This window comes from Peromyscus maniculatus, chromosome 19 (assembly GCF_049852395.1).
Source record: "Peromyscus maniculatus bairdii isolate BWxNUB_F1_BW_parent chromosome 19, HU_Pman_BW_mat_3.1, whole genome shotgun sequence".
NCBI classification, from domain to species: domain Eukaryota; kingdom Metazoa; phylum Chordata; class Mammalia; order Rodentia; family Cricetidae; genus Peromyscus; species Peromyscus maniculatus.
In genome coordinates, this window is record NC_134870.1 from 3,671,296 (window position 1) to 3,688,601 (window position 17,306).

At 48.6% G+C, this 17,306-nt stretch overlaps 1 protein-coding gene across 1 annotated transcript in view; it reads left to right on the forward strand.

Annotated features, from left to right (window-relative positions):
• Positions 1-17,306, forward strand: part of Ttc39c (tetratricopeptide repeat domain 39C) — an 87,755-nt gene that overhangs the window by 26,058 nt on the left and 44,391 nt on the right. The window contains exons 2-4 of the mRNA XM_006983059.4: positions 7,875-7,923; positions 9,436-9,564; positions 11,396-11,510. Of these exons, the coding sequence (XP_006983121.2) occupies positions 7,875-7,923; positions 9,436-9,564; positions 11,396-11,510 (293 nt within the window). The remainder of the gene's footprint in view (positions 1-7,874; positions 7,924-9,435; positions 9,565-11,395; positions 11,511-17,306) is intronic.

A 17,306-nucleotide genomic window follows, 5' to 3' on the forward strand; every position in this document is an offset into this window, starting at 1 on the left:
CTTGAGCCCTCTTGCCAGCCTTGTGTATTTTTGTGGCAGGGGAGCAGATGGCTCATAGAGGGGAGCCAGTGTGCATTGTGGCCGCAGCAAACCCAGCCCTACATGCGTGTGCTTTAATTTGATAATTTAATAAACAATCGAAGAAGGAAACAGCGCCTACTGCTCGGGTTTAGAGTCTTCGCATATTGTTATGAAACTTGATAATGTTATATTAAAAACAGGACCGGTAGAGGGAGGTGTCGGAAGAGCATGGAAGGCGGCCCCCTGGCATGTTCTTTAATCCGTGTTTGTGTTAGACTGCCTGTTCATTTTCCCCAGGTGCGGCTTTGGTAGGCCATGTTCCCGCTCATTCTGCTGTCTGGTCACGTCTCTCGGTCCATGACATCTGTCGCAGGCGTGACTTGGTGATCTGATCATGCCTCTGCTACAGCAAAAATTTAAAATATGCCACCTTAGTAACTTGTGTGCCATTAATAAACCGTCAAACTTGGAAAACAAACACATGATGTATTTTCCACATGTACTGAGAAGTTGCAATGTTGAGTAAACTATAGGACATTATCATAGAGTCATGGGAGCAGTAGGAGGCTGCAGCGGAACTGGTATGGCGTTCCTGTTTCTTCCTCGTTGGAGACACCTTTCTGTTCATTGTAGAAATGATTACATTTCAGTCGGGCGGTGGTGGCGCACGCCTTTAATCCCAGCACTCGGGAGGCAGAGCCAGGCGGATCTCTGTGAGTTCGAGGCCAGCCTGGGCTACCAAGTGAGCTCCAGGAAAGGCGCAAAGCTACACAGAGAAACCCTGTCTCGAAAAACCAAAAAAAAAAAAAAAAAATTAACATTTAGCCGGGCGGTGGTGGCGCACGCCTTTAATCCCAGCACTTGGGAGGCAGAGCCAGGCGGATCTCTGTGAGTTCGAGGCCAGCCTGGGCTACCAAGTGAGCTCCAGGAAAGGCGCAAAGCTACACAGAGAAACCCTGTCTCGAAAAACAAAAAAAAAAAAAAAAAAAAAAAAAAAGAAATGATTACATTTCTCTGTAAACTGCCGCTTTCACCCAGCCAGTGCGGTTTTGCGTCTCTCTTTTTTAGAGTTTATTTTATTTTTATCGATATATGGATGTGCAAGTCCACGTACTGCAGATGCCCATGTGGCTGCTTAATATGGGTGCTGGGGACTGAACGCGTCCTCTATAAGAGCAGCAAGCCGTCTTAGCCATTCTCCAGCCTCTCTCTTCCTTTTGCTGAAATGTTTTTTTTTAAATGCAAGACTTGTTTTTAGTCTGGGGTTGACTGTATGTAGGCAAAAAGGAGATTTTTGTTCATTATTGTGGGATATATTCCCTGTGAAAACACGATTTAACCTTCAACTTATGTTTTGTTGGTGTTGGGTTTTTTGAGGTGGTTTCTGCCTGAAGCCTTGGCTAAACTGTAGGCCAGGCTGCCCTGAGACTCAGTCTCACAAATGCAGGGATTACAGGTGAGGGCCGGATTACAGGTGAGGGCCGGATTACAGGTGAGGGCCGAGATTACAGGTGAGGGCCAGGATTACAGGTGAGGCCTGGGATTACAGGTGAGGGCCGAGGTTACAGGTGAGGCTAGAATTACAGATATAATTCCACCATACCTAGCCATATTGTAAACCATTGAATTATAAAACTATAGTTAGAAATAAGACATCAATGCACAGTTATGTTGTTAACGGGTTTGAAAATTTAAGAGAAACCTTACCATTGTATCATAAGGAAGCTGGCTTCTGGAGCTGCCCATGTAAGGCCACCTAGAGTCTTTTAAGTCTAGTGGGTAAGGGCTGTGTTTGCAGAATAATAGTTACCGAGAGTTGCTCTCGGGAGAGGCAGGAAATCATTTTAAACGATTTATGTGCTCCAAAGACTGGCAAGTAGGAATCCTCTCAGGGATAGCTTCTAAGAATAGCATGGACTTTGTTATTTAAAATAATTCATTATTCATCACCTTCCCCAAGTTATTTCTCAGGATGTCCCCGCTCTCTGCCAGGCACTGCTTTAGTGAGCATCTTTACTCAGTATAAGATGCAGAAACAGTCAACAGGTGATGGATGGCCGAGCCCCCTCCAGCCCTGATACAGAAGTTCTTCGGGTTTGCCATCTTCCCTCATCCATTCATGCACTGGCCTGTTCAACGGGAGCAGCCTAGACCAGCCAGAGCTTTCTGCACGCACATATGTGTAGGACCACCCACCAGTGCATGGGCAGCGACCAGTGGCTGCACCCTGGAAGGAAGTTACTCCCTCTGTCCCACAGCCATTGCCAACTGTTCTTCACGAGGGATGGACCTCCTGAGCTCCTCCACATCCATCTGGAACGCCGCCTGGCTTGATCTTGTAGCTGCTGAGTTCCTGAATGCACTAGCCACGTCGTTTCACGACACTTCTCCCCATTCTCCAGCTCTCATGTTTTAACTGCCATCCTTCCCCGTGCTCCCCGAGTCTTGGGGACAGGTTGGATGTAGATGCCCACTTGGGCTGGACACTCAGTGTTCACTTATTCTTTGACCAGGTATGAGCTGACTGATGCCACTGCGAACGGAAGCTCCCTGACCAAGGTTAGAGCTGCCCTAGTCTGTGGGTAGAAACATAAATATTTTGAAGGCAATTTGACAGCACCGACTCTTTAGAAAATAACAGTAGTAAATGTCCCCTAAAGTCCTACGACAATCCCATCCGTGGGACTTTGGCCAGGTGTGCATTTTAGGCATGAGCTCCCTCCTCTGGAGCAGGTCTCACATCTAAGCAGAAGGTGGTTGGTTACTTCCCTAGCTGTCATGGCACTGTTGTGCCCGTGGGTGTCTCCTGCCTGGCAGGTTCCACCACTAGAAAAGTCTGGTGACAATTTTTCTCCCCCTGTGGCCTGATTTCTTAATCACCCTCCTAATCATCGGGCTTGGGAAAAGTGAACATCATTGTATTGGTTTTATTACTTGAGACAGGTCTCACGATCCCAGTTTGGTCTCCAAATCTCTGTGTAGCCGAGGATGACCTTGAACTCCTCCGAGGGCTGGGACTGCAGGTCTGAATAGTCATGTCCAGCTTATGTGGTACCAGAGAGCAAACCTTTGCATGCCAGACAGTATCCTATCAGCTGCCATACAGCTCTAGCCCCAGAGCTGGCATTTTAATCCTTTAGCAAGGGGGTGGGAAGTGCTCAGGCTTCAGCGTTAGACTGTGTGTTCCCGACTCCCAGCCCTGTCAGGAGGATGGCACCACTGAGTGGAACGGCCATCAAGGTGGTTTCCCATTTTATTTTCTCATCTCATCTGCAGCATGGTTCAGCAGGGGCATTTCCCAGGGTGCTGTGCAGCCTGTGAGATCTCTAGAGATGCTAATGCAGAAAGGAAGTGTTGGGAATATTTTAAACAGAGATCTTTCAGAATAAATTTGATTTTTTCCTTTGAATATTTCTACTAAAAATTAAGTTAAGAAAATTCCTTGAAGTGGACCTTTTATTGCACGTTCGTAGCTGCCATTGAAGGTGGGCCACTTTTCTTTTTACTGTTGACTTGGAGTTTTTCTTTTTCAGTCTTTTACTTATATATTGTGTGTTAGGACTGTGGGGACATACTGTGACATGCTTGTGGAGGTTGGAGACAATTGTGGGAGTTGGTTCTCCTCTTCTACCACGTCAGTCCTGGGGATGGAACGCAAATTGCCAGGCTTGGCAGCAAGCTCCTTTACTTGCTGAGCCCTTTCGTTGGTCTGGAGGATTGAAAATAGCTGTCAAGTCCTGGCTTGATGTGACTGGCGAGGACCATGCAGTCTCTCAGCCAGTGGGTGGTGTGAGCTCCCACGCTGTCCTACAGCAGCTGGCCCAACACGGCTTCCCTTAGTAGTGCTGTGCCACCTTCTCGTGGAGACCAAGGCCTTCGTGCTGTGCACAGTAACAGCTTCCTGCACGGTAGTTAGAGAGCTTGAGATGCTGGACAAGGCAGACAGAACGCACAGGCCAGGAGCCACCGCTGGAGTCGGCAGGCTTGTGTAGCAGACACCGTCACCCAGTGAGCAGCCAGCCCGGGCACCGATCTTGCAGGAGGCTACCCCACCAGCCTGGGAGCCGTTCTTGCAGGAGGCTACCCCACCAGCCCGGTAGCCGTTCTTGCAGTAGGCTATCCCACCAGCCCGGGAGCCGTTCTTGCAGGAGGCTACCCCACCAGCCTGGTAGCTGTTCTTGCAGGAGGCTACCCCACCAGCCCGTGGTTCGCTACTGTCAAGTGGATGTGTTCTTCGTAGCCTCTGATATGAGGGCCTTAGAGACACAGGATTGGCCGCTGGCCCCTCAGTTCTCAGGGGCCACCTCGGCACCGTTGATTGTACCCCATGCACTCATGCACACAAAATAAAAACAAACTGTAGTTTAAAAATGAAAAGAAATTCAGTGGGTAAATTCCCTCCGCTGTCTTTCTGAGAACAGGTCCTCATCAGCTGGGTTTGGAATGCCCCAGAGAAACTTCAAAGAGTTTTTTCCCCTTGAAATGTTGGTCCGCACAGGGCCAGATGACAAAGTACTTCTTTGTGTTCTCATACCATTTCATGACTGATGGGTCATTTTCAAAAACTAAACTATGGTTGTGAGATGAACATGAGGAACGCCATCTGAGCATTCCAAAAGCTATCTTTTTTATTTGTGTACATTTTGACTTTCTGTTCTGGAACATTTCCTGCGTGTTGTACTGACTTCTGATAACTACGATGGACTGCCTGAGGTGCGCTGATTTATACACAGGTTTATTTTGTTCACAGTGTTGGGAGGTTCAGGTACCTGGCATTGGCCTTAGTATAGTTCTGCTGAGGGCCGTCTATGCTCATCAGATCATAGTAGATATCAAAAGAGGATCAGGTGATCACACAGCAAGACAGGAGGCAGACAGGGACTGCAGAGGCCAGGCTCCACATCCTGTCACAGTTCTCTGGATTATTACCCAGGGCCCGTGAGGTATACCTAAATCCCTTTCAGGGCATTCCCCAGTGTGTGAGCCTGGCCGGACATCGGTGAGTGTGTGCTGTACCCACGTGTGAACCTGAGCAGACAGCCATGAGTGTGTGCTGTACCCGTGTGTGGGCCTGAGCAGACAGCCATGAGCGCCTGCTGTACCCGTGTGTGAGCCTGAGCAGACAGCCGTGTGAGCTGTACCATGTGTGAGCCTGAGCAGACAGCCGTGAGTGTGAGCTGTACTATGTGTGAGCCTGAGCAGACAGCCGTGAGTGTGTGCTGTACCCATGTGTGAGCCTAAGCAGACAGCCGTGTGTGCTGTACCCATGTGTGAGCCTGAGCAGACAGCCGTGAGTGTGTGCTGTACCATGTGTGAGCCTGAGCAGACAGCCGTGAGTGTGTGCTGTACCATGTGTGAGCCTGAGCAGACAGCCGTGAGTGTGTGCTGTACCATGTGTGAGCCTGAGCAGACAGCCGTGAGTGTGTGCTGTACCATGTGTGAGCCTGGACCACACAGCCATGAGTGTGTGCTGTACCCACATGTGAGCCTGGACCACACAGCCGTGAGTGTGTGCTGTACCATGTGTGAGCCTGAGCAGACAGCCGTGAGTGTGTGCTGTACCATGTGTGAGCCTGAGCAGACAGGCGTGAGTGTGCTGTACCATGTGTGAGCCTGAGCAGACAGGCGTGAGTGTGTGCTATACCATGTGTGAGCCTGAGCAGACAGGCGTGAGTGTGTGCTGTACCATGTGTGAGCCTGGACCACACAGCCATGAGTGTGTGCTGTACCCACATGTGAGCCTGGACCACACAGCCGTGAGTGTGTGCTGTACCATGTGTGAGCCTGAGCAGACAGCCGTGAGTGTGTGCTGTACCATGTGTGAGCCTGGACCACACAGCCGTGAGCGCCTGCTGTACCGGTGCTGTGGGTGATGGACGGGACCTCAGGAGAGAAAATGCCTCTGCTGGACTGGTGTCCACATGTGTTTCCATTTAAATGATAAGATGGTATGCGAACTAATGGACAAGACTTGGTGCCCTGCATAATTAATTCCTGTGGTTCTCAGGAAGCTAATTTTAGCCGAGATGATGAAGCAGAAGCAGCCGTGGAGAGTTGGCGGAACCGCGGGCAGGGTGGGAAGTGGCCATGTTGAAACCGTCTGCTCTGGAGCGCAGGCCACTCCTCACTGACCCTGCTGAGGAGGACAGCGGAGGAGCCGGGGGCCTGTGCCACATCCAGACTCTAGTGTGCTGTAGAGTGAGAACGGACAGCTTGTGTTTGGAGGGCCGTGTAGTCACGACCCAGACCTCCAGCTAAGGTCGGGGGTGTGAGTGTGACCCAGACCCCCAGCTAAGGCCAGGAGTGTGAGTGTGACCCAGACCCCCAGCTAAGGTCGGGGGTGTGAGTGTGACCCAGACCCCCAGCTAAGGTCGGGGGTGTGAGTGTGACCCAGACCCCCAGCTAAGGTCGGGTGTGAGTGTGACACAGACCCCCAGCTAAGGTCGGGGGTGTGAGTGTGACAGACCCCCAGCTAAGGTCGGGGGTGTGAGTGTGACCCAGACCTCCAGCTAAGGTCGGGTGTGAGTGTGACACAGACCCCCAGCTAAGGTCGGGGGTGTGAGTGTGACCCAGACCCCCAGCTAAGGTCGGGGGTGTGAGTGTGACGCAGACCCCCAGCTAAGGCTAAGTGCTGCTTTGGGTTCTTCACAAGTGAGCTGACCTTCCTGTTTGTCATGTTGCTGATTTACGCGTCCTTCCAAGTGGGGACAGGCAGCTGGACGGCAGCTAAGGCTGGGCAGAAGTGCAAAGTGCCAGCAGGTTAGCACGCCACATAAATACCGTCTTAACGTCTCCCTCCACCCGAGCCCGTGCGTGTATTTTGACCGTGGTTCGCCCTCTGGCAGTCTGTCTCATGTAGGATATTCCTCAGGCAGGAGTGTGGATGTTTATACACATGGGGTCTCACTTTCTCTCCCTTACACACACACACACACACACACACACACACACACACACACACACACTTCATGTTGGGCACAATCTAATAAATTTTTAGTAGGGGCGTATACTGGCCATGTATTTACATAGTGAAAAATTAGCAACATTTTTGTTGTTGTTTTGTTTCCATTTAAGAGCACAGGACTTTCTTTTCCTCATACAGTTTACAGAGATCTGGGTTTTGCATTGGTCTCTAGTGTGATGGAGACTCTGTGTTCTTGCATGGTTTCCACTCCCTTGGCGTTGGCTGGTCTCCCCTTGGGCTCACTGCAGAACTGGCCAATGACAGTGTCCCAGTGGAGAGTGGGTGTGTCATGGGGGGGGTTCTCAACCTTGGGTGATGAGTTTGAGAGGTCAGGCCAGGTGGTGGCACCCTTTGATCTGCTCTGCAAATCAAACTGACTTCATGTGTGTTCTGTTTTCTGTTTTGTTTTGTTTGTTTTTGAAGTAGGATCTTGCCCTATAGCTCAACTTCATGATCCTCCTGCCTCAGCCCACCAAGCACTGGTATTGCAGGCCTGCACTACCATGCCCAGCCCTTATATGTGTGAAGTTTGGATTCAGTTTTGCACTTTAAAAATGGATCACCACCTTCCTTTGGCTGTGGTCTAGCAATGTTAGTGTAGCTTTCCATTTATATCTTTATATTGACCGTCAGCTCCTTGGTGGCCACAATTTAAAAGTTTACTAAGGCAGCATGTTATAACTGAGCACTGAGACCTCCCTGGCTTTGAAGAGTCAGAGGTGGAGTCGGGAAGCTTCTCGCCTCTTCAAATTCTTGGTACAATTTAATCTGCTTGCTCACCTTCCTTCTGTCCAGCGAATGGAGCTATGGAACGATATATCCTGTTTTACCAAATGCTTTTAAAGTAAGACGTCCAATAAAATGTTTTTTTTTTTCATTTCTTTAACAGAAATCATAGTCCATTAATGAGTTTTGGGGCCAGCTTTGTCAGCTTTTTGGTAAGTTGATATCCAAAGAGACATTGCTATGAACAATATAAACTAACACTGTTGGCCTGCCGCCTCTGTAGACACTATTGTAGAAAAGCTAGAGTTTTCCCCCCATTATCCAATGTCTGTGAGATAAGTGTTCTCCCCGAGTTTAAAAATAAAATGCTTATATATAATTTTTGAGAGTTATATTTTTCCCAACCTGACTATTTTAGAATAAAAATCTAACTGAAAGTCCATCAAAGATTAAGATGGTGTGTGACAAGAGGAAAAGTCTTTGGTAAGAAAGGTCAGCAAAAGGTCAGCTCCAAACTTGAGTAACAGCAGCCTAGAAGATTAGTTCAGTGAGCGAGCTAAAGAATTGCTGTACTCCTGCTGGAGAGTGGGAGAGATGGGGAGGGGGGACATGGGGGGGGACGGAGGAGGGATGGGGAAGATGGGGAGATACGGAGAAGGGGGAGAGAGGGAAATGGGGGTTACCGTAGTGTTTCCAGTCAGTTGGTCAGTATAGGAAGTGGGATGCTTCTGTTTTTCAGAAATGCTTGTCACACAAACTAGTTTTAAACATATTTTTTAAAAGATCATCATAAAATTGTGTAATGGGGAAACTGTGCTGAGTAAATACTAAAGGGAGAGAAAATTTACAATCGAGATTGAGAAAGGTAGCAGCCAATGGCGTGCTGTAGACAGCATACACTCCAGCTATTGACTTTCTCTTAATGGAACAAAAGTTTTGAGGCCTCCTCCTTGTAGGAATACTAGCTCCATACCTAGGGAAAGATTCTTCTAGATGGAACTGTAACATTAGTGTCTGTCTTAGTTATTTTTCCTGTGGCTAGAAAAAGTACCAGTCAAAAACAACTGAAGAGAGGAGGGTTTGTTGTGGGTCACAGTTTGAAGTTTTAGTCCATAATGGTAAGGGCCAGCCTGGGAAAGGTAGGGGATCCTATCTCTTTTTTTATTTTTTAAAGATTTGTTTATTTATCATGTATACAGTGTCCTGTCTGCATGGATGCCTGCAGGTCAGCAGAGGCCACCAGATATCTCATTATAGGTGGTTGTGAACTACCACGTGGTGGCTGGGAATTGAACTCAGGACCTCTGGAAGAGCAGCCAGTGTTCTCAACCACTGAGCCATCTCTCCAGCCCCTAACTATCCTTTTGCTAGAATTATTTTGTTCAGTATTTAAACCAGATATCCATCAGTGGGTAGAGTGAAATATGGGACACTGTCATAAAAACTGAGTCAAAAATGAGAGCTTTCTATTAAGTTTACTTTTAAGAAAGAGTATAAAAGACAACTATAAGGACATTCACCACCATATATGTTTTCATGCTGGCATAATCGAGATATAAAGTCTTATTTTCTACTGAGATTATAGTTTCTTTAGTGATTAGGGTGTGCTGTAACAGTGTGACCCCTTTCACTTGAGAATGATTGAGATGCTTTTCCTAGTGTGGCATCTCATGGTGACAAAGCCTATATTTACTGACTCACTCATCCTTTCTGTTTCCCGGAAGAATGCCATGATGACATTCGAGGAAGAGAAGATGCAGGTGGCGTGTGATGACTTAAAAACTACGGAAAAGCTGTGTGAAAGTGAGGAGGCCGGAGTCATCGAAACGATTAAGAATAAAATTAAGAAGAACGTAAGTGCCTCGGCTCTAGCTTGTGGGTGTTACCATTCCCTAAGCAGGGGTGCTGAGATGTCTGAGAATGGAGAAAGTTAGATAAAGGCAGAGGCAGGCAGGCAGTATGTGATGTGGCTGCCAGCTTTAGGTTCTTCCCTTGATCCCCTCAGTGATGGACTGCAACATGGAATTGAAGATCAAATAAACCCCTTTCCTAAGCTGCTTTTAGTTGGGTTAATTTATCACAGCAGAAGTGAGAGCAGTGTAGCCCCAGGAAGGCTCTTGAGGTGAGGGTTTCCTGTGTGTGGTTAAACACACAGGGATGGTGGCTGATAGAATAACCATGTGTTGGCGTGTTTCTGGAATCCAGCTGTTGACCTAGGCTTCCTGGGAGTTGCTGCCTTTGGTTATAAGCGAAGTCTCAGTAAAGTCACCGTCCGGGCTGGGGAGACAGCTCAGTTGTGAATTGCTTGCTGTGGACACACAAGGACTTGGGCTCAGTGCCCAGAGCCCACAGAACAGGACAGGCATGACGGCATGTACTTACAACCTCAGCACCGGGGAGGCACACATGGGTCAGCTTAACCAGTCTAAAGGCAAGGTGTGGTGTGGGGAGATGCCTCACTGGGCAAAGGCTCTTGCTGCCAAATCTACAGCTGAGTTCAGTCAGCAGGGCCCATGTGGTAGAAGGAGAGAACTGACTACCACTGGCCCTACATGCATACAGTGGTGTACACATGTGCACGTGCACACACATATGCACATAGACACAGACACATACACACACAGAGACACATACGCACACACATGGACTCAGTGGATGGCTACAGTGTTGCACTTCACATTTTACCTGGTAATAATGTTTTCTCTTAACTGTAAGTTCATTCCCATGCCGGCCGAGGTCATCCCTGCGCTGTGTCACCGACGTTGTGATGGCCTCACGGCCTAAACGCAGCACTGCATGCTGCAGGAGCTCCTCAGCCCTCTGGCGCCCCTGCATGGTAGATGCTGTTACCTGAAGGACAGAGGGCACAGATGGACATTTTCTGTACCAGTGACTGCTGGGGCTGGAGCCACAGTGACTGTGATGGATTATGTTAAAGTTTAACAAGACGAGGGAAGTGGTCATTCTGTTGTGTTTTTCACATGCACTGTTGACATACACGGTAGAAACATGTATTTCTTACACCACTCTGAAACTATGTACAGTTACTTCAGTCTGTTCTGTGTCACGATGTTTTTTCCCATTCCGTTTAGAAACATCCTTATGACAGAGACTAGCATTAAAAATGTAATTTGACTTTCTGCTTTTTTGCTTCCATCTCTTAAATTTTGGGTATGGTTTCTGATATAGTTAGAGGTAATTTTTGGTTTCAGGATTTATTCTGATTAGGCTATGTAACCAGTTTCTCACCCTTGCATCTCAGTTACCCACTGCGAAGGATGCACCCTAACATTAGTGTTCCCTAAAGGCAGGCTATAAAATGGCCTTTCAGGATGTCTGCTGTGTGTGTATACTAATGTCTTTCATGTGCATTAAAAATTTACTTTGTCTGAAAAAAGATGGATCCCTTACTAGTTTTTATTGTCATTTTTCATGTTTCTCATAAATTCCATTCCCATCACTTACAGTATGGTGCTGCAATACAGTGTTCTGTAGGACAGCACATTGTTGACAGAGCTGGAGTGAAGCAGCATGTGAGAGGCCTGGTCTTGCTTTAGAGTGGCCTCCAGGCTCTGAAGTTCCCCTGGGAGTCACCTTGTACCATAGAGCTGTAGATGTGAACATTCGGAGGCTGTGTTTTTCTCAGGTGTGATTTCTGACGTTTGCTTTCTCTTCACAATGCAGGTTGATGCCCGCAAATCTGCCCCCTCAATGGTTGATCGACTTCAGAGGCAAATCATTATTGCTGACTGTCAGGTCTACCTGGCTGTGCTGTCATTTGTGAAGCAAGAGCTGTCAGGTAAGTGGAGCAGTTTTAATGCTCTCAGTGTTCTGTGAACACATTTTTAATGCTGCCACTGTAAGTAAATTTGTTGCAACTCTGTGGGTTTGGTATCCTGACTACTTGAGGAGTCAGGCAACACCTTGAGCTGCTTAGAACAGCTGGCTGGAGCTGCAAAGAAACAGTTCAGCCCTGAAGGGCGAGGTAGCCTGGACACCTGGAGCTGCTTAGGACAGCTCTGATGGCTGGAGCTGCAAAGAGACAGCTCAGCCCTGAAGGGCGAGGTAGCCTGGATACCTGGAGCTGCTTAGGACAGCTCGATGGCTGGAGCTGCAGAGACAGCTCAGCCCTGGAAGGGAAGTCTTTCTGACTGCTCAGGAGAGTCAGGCCTGGAACTGCTTCAGCAGGGAAGGGTATCCTGACTGATTGGGAAAGTCAGGCTATACCTAGTGTGGTCGGGGATGGTCTCCCCACAGGATATAGCAATCCTGCTCCTCTGCTGGAGAGTTGCTGCAGTTGAGCTTTGCTCAGCCCCCACTTAAGGGAGCTTCCTTGCAGAGCTCTGCTTCTCCAGCCCAAGATGGTGCTTCTTTTGCTTAAGTCTGCAAAAGGGGAAACCCCTGCAAAAATATAGCAGTCTCCTCTGGCTCAGGAGAAAAGTGTTACTTTTTCAGCTCTCTCTAGCTGTTTCCACTGAGGGACATTTCAGCAAGGATTTTCTGTGAAGCTCCTCCATGCTCTGTCCACTATGGGACATCTTAGCAAGGTTCTTCTGTTTACTTCCCCCTTGCTCTGTCCTCTATGGTACGTCTCAGCAAGGATCTTCTCTATACCAGTGAATGAAAATCTTCACACCCAAAACTCCTTTGAGAAAGAGATTTATTTGGAAAGGAGAAGTCCAGGAGAGTAGCTGCCTCTACCAGGGTGGAGAGAACAACCCACAACTGACCAGGCAGGGTGGTTTATACAGGATCTCTTGGGGGCCAGAGTCAACCAGTGATTGGTTAGTTTTTTTTCTGCCCCAGTTTTGTGGGGTAGGGATAGAGATGGCCCTGACTTCAGAGCCAAACTGTGTTTCTTTCACTGACCTTTCTTGGCTTTTTGACACTACCTCTAAGGCCAGGGCACATTTCTTTCACTGACTCTGATTCTAGGGACCAAGAGTTATTTCTTTGGTACCGATTTCAGAGTCAGAGCATGTTTCCTTGGTTCTCGGTTTGGGGATAAAGTGTTCATTTCTCTGGCTGAGGTTCCAGAACCAGGCGGTGGTTCTTTCCCTGGTCCTGGGCCCCAGGGCCAGGGTGCTACTCTCCTGCTCTGTGATTGGTTGGTTTCACAAGTCAGTTGGTCAGGGCTAGAGATGGCTCTGATCTGAGCTAAACTATGTTTTTCTCACTGGCCTTATCTGAGCCATCTTTCCCTAGTTCTGGGCTCCAGGGTCAGGGTGGGTTTCTTTATAGCCAGCCCCCTTTCCCTACAGTCACTATTCTATGGACACATTTTTAATGCTGTTCACTATTCCATGGACACATTTTTAATGCTGTTCACTATTCTCTGGACACAATCAATTTTTTTTTTAAATACATACATGGCAGAGCTTGGGGGGCAGTGGCTACTTAGGAAACTGAAACTGTGGGAGCTTAATGTATGCTCAGCAGCGTCATTTGGTCCTGAGTCTGCATCACAGTCTTCAGTCTTAAGCTAATTTTGTCTTTCTTAGAGAAATTGCCTGTGTCTTTCATGTGGGGGCATATGATAGTGCCTTGGTCATCACGTTGTACATGTTTTTCTTTAAAGTGAAATCAAACTGGTTTGGATTTCGCTTCTCAGGAGATGGTTGTGAGCTCCTTCAGTGTCAAGTTTGTCAGGAACAGTTCCTGCTGTTCCGAGTGCCTGGTGTCACTGCGGCTTCTGCAGGTGTGAACTATGTTGTCGCTCTCTGCCCAGCACTCTGGGCTTTGGCTTTACTTCCCTTTCCTGAGTCCGGTGGTTCAGATGAGTGTGGCAGGGCATGCCATGGGTCTGATTTCCGGTGTGCTTGCGTCTCTTCGATGCTGACAGCAGAAACCTGCCCCTTTGACCAGACAGGATTTACATACAAGGGGAAATAAGAGAAGAAAACACTAAGTGGAAATCAGTTCAAATTCATTCTCAGAAACACGTTTTCTCTCAAAATTTACATGAAGATGATTTTTCCCTGTGAAATGTAATTTATACTGTTCTTTCTAGACAACTGGAAATCATTTCCTCTCCTTTTCTTCTGCGTCTGTTTCTGTCTCCTACTTGATGCTGTTTCTGTTCAGCTTCAGTTGAAAGAAAATTTAACTTTTCATTTATTTATTTTTGTCTTCTAACATTTAAACTTCCAAACATCTGTCTTTCTTTGAAATGTCCTCAGAGCACATCTGCTTTTACCGTTTGTTCTGGTTCTTTTGTGTTGTTTTTTCTTCCCTGTGACTTTTTCTCGTTACTCTCAACACCTGACTAACAAGGCAACTCTAACATGCTGAGAGCTCATAGTGGGTGTGAGGCAGTCAGGTGAAGTACCCCCACCCCACCTCACCCCACCGCATCTCACCCCACCTCACCTCCACCCCACCCCACCCCATCCTCCACCTCCCCCCATCCCTCCCTATCCATTCCCTCCCCACCCCATCCCACCCATTCCCACCCCATCCCCCACCTCACCCCCCACCCTCCCCATCCTATTCCCACCCCATCCCCCACCCTACCCCTCCCCATCCCATCCCCCACCTCACCCCCACCCTCCCCATCCCATTCCCACCCCATCCCCCACCCCACTCCTCCCCATCCCATCCCCCTATCCCCCACCTCACCCCCACTCCACCCTCCCCATCCCATTCCCACCCCATCCCCCATCTCATACACCCCATCTCACCCCCACCTGACCTCACCTCCACCCCACCCCATCCCCACCTCATCCCACCTCACCTCACCCCCCCCCCACCCCTGCCCTGCTGATCAGAACTGTGCAGTGACTGAGGGGCAGCACACCTTACCTGGAACACCGCAGTCATGACAAGTTCTTGATCGCTCGTCATTTTGCATTCTTTTTCTGATGCCCAAGAATTCTGGTGAGGAACTCATTTTAGCAGTTAAGAAAACGATCTTGCCAGGAGTGGTGGTTCACACCTTTAATTCTAGCACTCGGGAGGCAGAGGCAGGGAGATCTCTGTGAGTTTGAGGCCAGCCTGGACTAGTTCCAGGACAGTTGGGGTTCATAAAGAGACACTATCTCAAAAATTAAAAAGTATAAAGAAAATGTCTAAGAGAGAGGGTAACCAGGTGTGTTAATACACAAATCCCAGCTGCTTGGGGATTGACCAAGCCTGAAGGATCCCTTGAGCCCAGGAGTTCAGGACCAGCCTGGGCAGCAAAAGAGCACACCTCTCTCTGCCTCCCCCTCTCCTCTCCCCAGTTTTATTTTTATTTCTGTATGTTGAGTACATGTTGAATACCCTTGGAAGCCAGCAGAAGGTATCAGAGCTGGAGTTAGAGGTGGTTTCCGGCTGCCTGACATGGGTGCTGGGTACTGACCTCGGGTCTTTTGGGAGAGCAGTACTTATTCTTAGCTGCGGGGCCATCTCTCCAGCCCCGAGATGCTGCCTTGCAGAGAACAGAAGGTAGTCATAGAGAAGGATCAAGCATGCCGTGGAGGGTTTGGGTGAAAGCTACCGAAGGTTGCAGAACGGATTCAGATGCCCTCCATTGGCCCACGCAGCAGTTACGGAGCTCCCCAGAGTGCCAGCACTGAGTGAGGTGAGCAAGCAAGGTGTGGGTTCCTCCTACAGTGTAGACTCGCAGACAATATCCTTTGTTTCCGGTGATCCCAATTAGAAAATGGCCAGGCACTGTTATAGAAATAGTGAAAAGATTCTGCTAAAAGACAAAAAAAGTCAGGTTATCACCACCGATGTTTCCACCTGGAAGAAAGGTCCTCTTTAAAGAATATTTTTTAATGAAATTGAATCTACAGTATTTTGTCTCACCTCTTCTTCGGAGATGGCAGTTTTGACAGTATTCCTAAGCCTGGGTTTCAGAATGTAATTACAAATCACAGCATATGTTTATTGTGTAGATGGGCCACAGTGTACTTAAGGGGTTCTTGTGGGCATTTGTGTGTTCTTTATTTGCATGCCTTTTTCTTTTCTTTCTTTCTTTTTTGGTTTATTAGTGGAGTGGAACCTATATCATGCACTAACCGTGTGGCAATGCTGGGCTTGTGCCCAGGCCTCCTGTGTGAGCGGGTCCTTTACTGAAATGCCATCTCACAGGACGCCTTTCTGGGCTTTGCTTCTCCTTCTCCTCTCGTCTGATGCTGACAAGGATGATGTTTAATCCTGCCTGTCACAGACATCTGACAGCATTGTTGGCTTTTCTGATTTATTAAATGGATACTGAATCTGAAGGGCAAGTCTCACGGACCACCAGCCTCGGGCCATGGCTGCTTGTTTGATGAAAAGTTCAGTGTTTGTGCCAAACAGTGAGCAGACGCAGCCAGCAGTTGCTTCCCACAAGTCGTTCTTTGTTTACTTGGTTGTTGGGATTGGTCCTTGCTTGGGGTCTGTTCTGCTTTTCTGGGTCTCACTCTATAGACCAGGTTGGCCTCTAATTCATTCTCCTCCTGCCCTGGACTATAAGGCATGTCCATCATGCCTGATGTCTTAGAACATTCTCCATGGATCCACTTACAGAAAAAAATAAATCACCGGCCTCTACCTTCAGAGCTTTTCCCTTTGAGCAGTGGGCACACTGACCAGAGCCGAGCCTGGGGTAAGTCTGGCTTTTTAAGGAGCACATCACCCCATCATCTCCCTCCATGTTCCAATACGACCTTATTCCTTTGTAACTACGGTCCCCTCTTTCTTTTCTCCTCTTTCTGCAGTGAACATATAACTTGGTAATAAGAGCTTATGTTGGAAACCTACCTTGTGGCACTTGCCATGGGGTTGACTTCCTTCTTCGGTTTGTGTTTGAAGACAGCCGTGCCTACTGGTTGCCGTATTCTTGCCATAGTGAATGCTCAGATGGTGTTTCTGGCCTTTCCCTTCCTTTCCTGGGAAACAACCACATTTTCCTACTTTGTCACCTAGCCCTGCCATGACTCCCTCTCTGCCCCTCAGTCTGGCAGATTGTGCCACCACCTCCTTGTAGCCCACAATGCCGGTGTCCCCGACTCTCCCTGACATGCTCCCTGCTGCTGGAGCTGTCCTGGGATGTGTTACACCTGTGCTTTGGACACTTCCCCCGCCTGCGTCACCAGGTAGAGCCAAGTCCCTTTTGTGGTTGGCAGGTCAGAGCCTGCCCCTCTGGCATCCTGTGTGCTCATTCCTCGCGGTTCTTTGAAACAGCCGTGGCAGCTTGTGTCTCAGTTCACATGCCCCCCACACACTAGAAACACACTTTGCCTCCCTCTCTCGCCTAGTCAGCTGTGGCCCAAGCCTTCCTCTTTCCTCATAGGCCTCGTCAGTCCTGAGAGGGGAACCTTGTGTGTGGCCAAGTGAGCAGCTGTCACGGGATCTGGGTTGTCCTTTCTGGACCTGCTTCAGTGTCGGGCTGTGAGCTCTCGGGGTAGGAACTGGCTGGTCTGTGTGCTGTTTTCCTCCTTACCCATGTGTTCCAGCACTTCCTCGGAGTCTGGCCCTGTGAGATGACAGGCGCTGATGGCCAGAGATGAAGGAGGGTGAATCTTGACCTGAGGACTTGTGGTTCCGCAGGGAGAAAGGATGAGAAGTTCTAACTCAGGAAGCTCCTGTGACCAGCAGGCACGGAGTTACAGAGGTTGCATCAGAA